The sequence below is a fragment of the Eurypyga helias genome, unplaced genomic scaffold (genome assembly GCF_000690775.1).
Source record: "Eurypyga helias isolate BGI_N326 unplaced genomic scaffold, ASM69077v1 scaffold17276, whole genome shotgun sequence".
Taxonomy (NCBI): Eukaryota; Metazoa; Chordata; class Aves; order Eurypygiformes; family Eurypygidae; genus Eurypyga; species Eurypyga helias.
The window spans coordinates 1-4,788 of NW_010257632.1; the positions used below are offsets into that span (position 1 = coordinate 1).

Sequence of the window (4,788 nt, forward strand, 5' to 3'; positions counted from 1 at the left end):
CAGCCGGAGTTAAACCATGACAACCACTTAAGTATCCAATAGTCTCTTCAGCGCCACCCTGAAACGAATACGTGACAAACAGATTTCATTTTCCTCTGCATGGTTACTTAAGCAGTAAAAATCATCAGTACTACAGCCGTCTCCTCACGGATCCGCCTTCTCCACGACAGCAGAGCATCGCTGCCATGATTCCCCCCTCTGTCACTGTGAGCTAAGAACGCAGTTCCGCTTGTTGTGACGTAACCTTTCTGACGGTTAATGAAACTAGACAGCAAGTGATCAAATCAGAGTTTATTGGTTCATGATCTCGAACACCTGTAAGGAAACTGCCTGGAAATGCAAGGGTTGGATCGGTTATCCCACTGTACGTGAAGCTAACAGCGAAACGCGACAGGCTTATGGCATGAATGCCGACGTCCGCAGCAGAGGCAGGTAACATCTAACACAAACCCTTACAAAGGGGTACTTGCTGTAATTTTGTTTAACCAAAATTCGTATTTAACACAGCTTTCCGCAAAAAATCTTACGCTGCCGCATGCAACCCCGTTACTTAAGTACATCCTGTTTGGGCACTTTTAAGTTTTTCCAACGCCTCAAAATTACTTTGTATTTTTCACTTTCAGTTTTGTTGGAGACTTTTTTTAAGACTACCCGCATCACTACAGCGGTTCCCGTTTCTTTATCTTCACCTACTATGAGATCCAGCGTGTCACCAATTTTCACCTGGGAATGGAAAGAGAAGATGAGCGATTATAAACATGCCCTGGGAAAAACAAATCCCCACAGTCTATGTCCCTTTTAGTTTCCTTCCTTTCTTCCCATTCAATATTCCTGTCTCACAGGAGAGGAGGAAGGCAGGCAATACTAGACCCATTATAGATCCTGCAGCTATGAACTTCTAGGAGAGCCCTGGCAATAAGCAATTAAACGTCTCCTGACCTTCTCTGCCAAGAGCTTTACCCTTCCTGTCCTACAACCAACACTTAACTCCTGTGAAAAAAGCTGTCGCGCACTACATTTTTCTTCCTGAAGGCTGTTTCCTGTCAACCTTTTTCTATCGACACTACAAGGGGCCCTACAAGGAAGCTGGGGGAGGCCGTTTTACAAGGGCCTGTAGTGACAGGACAAGGGGGAACAGGTTTAAATTGAAAGTGGGGAGGTTTAGATTAGACATCAAGAAGAAATTCTTCACAGAGAGGGTGGTGAGGCACTGGAACAGGTTGCCCAGAGAAGCTGTGGATGCCCCATCCCTGGAAGTGTTGAAGGCCAGGCTGGATGAGGCTTTGAGCAACCTGGTCTAGTGGAAGGGGTCCCTGCCCATGGCAGGGGGGGTGGAACTGGATGATCTTTAAGGTCCCTTCCAACCCAAACCATTCTAACCCTAACCCTATGATTCTATGACACAGACACAGAACAGAAAAACAGAGTTCTTCCTTTAAAACACTTTGAAGTGCTTTAAAAAAGACCAGAGAGCTGGTCAACCGTTCGTGTTCCTTCCCAAAGTTGCAGAAGCAGTATGCCTCACAAAAACCAGCCTTAACTTTAGGGCATCAGGAATTAAAACTTCTTGTTGCCCTTTTTTGGCAGTACCCACCCCCTCAGATGACCCTTACACAGAGGGCGGGGGTGGAAGTATGTCTGTCACTGTTCCGGTGAGCTCTGTGGTGAAAGAGAATGGCTGGCAACGCATCTGCCTCTTCCCCTGACTGTGCTCCTGGGTGCTCCATTACAGACACAGCAACCTCTCCTGAGCTACCCCAGTTTCAATCCCTTTCTATCACCAAACTCGCTCTTAAAATCCATCAACTCCTCAGATTTAATCATGTCCCTGCTCCACCAGCCTCACATCCATCACCACTTCAGCAACTTGGAAAGTTCTGTCCTTGCTACTGACCGCCCCTCCCGACTTTCAGCCTTAGATTTTACTCTCTAACACCACAGGGCTCCTGCCTGCCTTAGGGAATAGTGTCTTGCCTGGGGAATCAGTGTCACGCAGAGAGCTGGAAGTAGTGTTAGCAATGCTGTTCTTTCACCTCTGCAGAGCGATTAGTGGTTAGCTCTTCTGACCCCAGTAAAAGGAGGGAGAAGAAGAGATCATGCCTTAGTTATTCGCTTGTACCGCATTAAAAGATTTAAATTTTAGAGAGTCTTACAGTTCTACTTTTCTTCCATAGTTTTTCTCCATTCAGCCTGAGTTCATTATTGTAGAATGCATCTTCTACTTTACTGAAGAAAAACAAGGTTTTATTGCATTTACAGCATGCAGCAGACCGAGTGCAATTGTTTCTTTGCAGACACACAAGAACACCGCTCGTACGCAAGGGCACATTTCCACAACTCTGTGCACAAGGATACCTTTACTTAAGGTCAGGGCAGACCTGACCTGGAAGCAAAGCAAAGTCTTTCATAGATATTAAACCAAAAAACCAATATAGTTGCTCTGTGTCACAGGTGCAAGCAATAAAAAGCTGTTTCTAAAGATCTGCCTCCTGAATATGCGACAAGTAACATCCCCTTTCCTGCACCAGCCAGTTCAGTAATTTTTAAGTGATCACGTTACAGTAATATTCCAACAACGCTGCGATACAAGGCCTCTGCAGGCTGCATCCAATCAAACACTGATGCATTTGCACACTGCGTTTACCTGGTTGACCTAGCACATTAGGTTTATCCTACGTCATCACCTACAGCCATGAAGTAGCGTGTTATTTTACTCCCTCAATCTCAGGTTAGATATTTTTGTATTACTTAGTATTTTGCAATTTCTTCATTTAAAATAAACAGTAACTGACAGAAAATGCCTCCTGAGCAATCTTAGAAATACTGCAGACAGCCAGAAGCAGAAAACAGGCTGTTTCAAGGGAGGTAAGGTAAAACAAGCAAGAACACTCTTACATCTAAAACATATTTTTAGACAGTCGAAACAGCTACACCAAAAAAAAAAACCAACCCAAATACTGAGTTATTCCAACAATAAAAGGGTCTCAAAACTCAAATTTTAGACACATGGCATCTTTCTCATCAGCAGGTTGCTTCTTCCATACTTACTTTCTTGCAACGTCCAGACCAGCTTTCATGATCACATCATATCGAAGAGACTGTACGACTTTTTCAAGATCTTTGTAATCTTTTACTACGTTGGGGTCATCTTCAAATTCATCCTCCAAATCTCTTTCCTCTGCATCTTCCTCCTCTTCTTCCTCTTGTACAGTTTGTCTGCTACTTTTAGAGCTCTTGTTACTTTTGTTCCGCAGAGAAAGCACCCAGATACACTCTGGAGAAAGTCTTAGTGCGCAGAGTTTTACCGGGGAAAAGCTGAAACATCTCATGTAGTTTGCTGTGTTGGCTTGACAGCTACAGAATACACTCCTCCGCCAAGAGAGATACAGTTTATTAGAGGGGAATTTCTCCCACAGTCCAAACCAGACATTTAGTTTTCTAAAAGCAGTGATGGGGAGTCTGAAGCCAGTCATAGCATACCCTAAAATAAAACAAACATTCAGATGTGAAAATGAGCAACTGCTTTGACTACTGGAAGGATTTCTCCAGGTACGGCGTAATAGTTACTACAAAAAGATGATTATCTAGTTCCCCAGAGAGCGGTGCATCACCTAAAAGCACAAGGCGATACTGGCTTTAGGATCTGCCTTTCTCATACACTGCCCGCCGTTACAAAGAGCTAAAACACCAGATGGAAAACAAACACTGAAATCCCCAGTGGAATACTCCGTTCATAATTCCTCTTCTGGTATTTCGTATTAACTATCCAAAGGTGTTTGTAGCATCTTCCTCTCTACATCTGAAATGCAATTCACCAAAGACACAGAAACAGTTAACTATGTCATCAAAAGCATGGGGAAACCTACATTTACTGTGACTTATTCTCAATAAAAGCAACTTCATGTCTACACCATGAGACTGGAGCTTGCTTTCCCTGCACCCAAGTGACCTCTGTTGAAATACCTGGAGCCGAAATGGCTGGAGCACCTGTGCTATGGGGACAGGCTGAGAGAGTTGGGCTTGTTCAGCCTGGAGAAGAGAAGGCTCCGGGGAGACCTTATAGCACCTTCCAGTACCTGAAGGGGCTACAAGGAAGCTGGGGGGGACTTTTTACAAGGGCCTGTAGTGACAGGACAAGGGGTAATGGGATTAAATTGAAAATGAGGAGGTTTAGATTGGATATCAGGAACTTCTTCCCCCAGAAGGTGGTGAGGCACTGGAACAGGTTGCCCAGAGAAGCTGTGGATGCCCCATCCCTGGAAGTGTTCAAGGCCAGGCTGGATGAGGCTTTGAGCAACCTGGTCTAGTGGAAGGTGTCCCTGCCCATGGCAGGGGGGTTGGAACTAGATGGTCTTTAAGGTCCCTTCCAACCCAAACCATTCTGTGATTCTATGAAATCTGAGTAAGGGTTTATTTTGGGGCTGTGGAAAAGCTCAGATCAATTATTTGCCATATGGAAATAAGCACAAACTCCTTTGGCTTTTTTTTTTTTTTTTTAACATTCTAATTCGTGGACTTAAAATATATGACAACTAGTTTAAAATAGAGGGTGGTGCAATCCTCACGTTCAACTTGCGCCTCTCCTCGGTTTGGGGGCAAATTCCTACACCAGTTACCGGACTGTGTAAACAATTATTATTGAAGTGCTCGGTGTTCCTTTGGCCAGCGGGTACCGCAGGCCGCCGAGGCAGCCCGTGCCAGGAGGGCCAGCAGCACGCCCCAAACACGAAGGGCGGCCTCTCCCCTCCGCGAAGCCGCAGGGCAGCCAGACTCACCGCGCGCTGACGG

General features: G+C 45.2%; 1 protein-coding gene across 1 annotated transcript; it reads right to left on the bottom strand.

The window, feature by feature from the left end:
* Window positions 1–412: 412 nt before the first annotated feature.
* Window positions 413–3,479, bottom strand: LOC104504444 (chromosome unknown open reading frame, human C6orf203). The gene is made up of 3 exons (XM_010154094.1): window positions 3,049–3,479; window positions 2,154–2,226; window positions 413–723 (listed from the first exon to the last, which is right to left on the bottom strand). Exons 1-3 carry the CDS (start codon window positions 3,471–3,473, stop codon window positions 547–549), a joined length of 675 nt encoding a protein of 224 aa, XP_010152396.1. The 5' UTR covers window positions 3,474–3,479; the 3' UTR covers window positions 413–546.
* Between the last annotated feature and the right edge of the window lie 1,309 nt (window positions 3,480–4,788).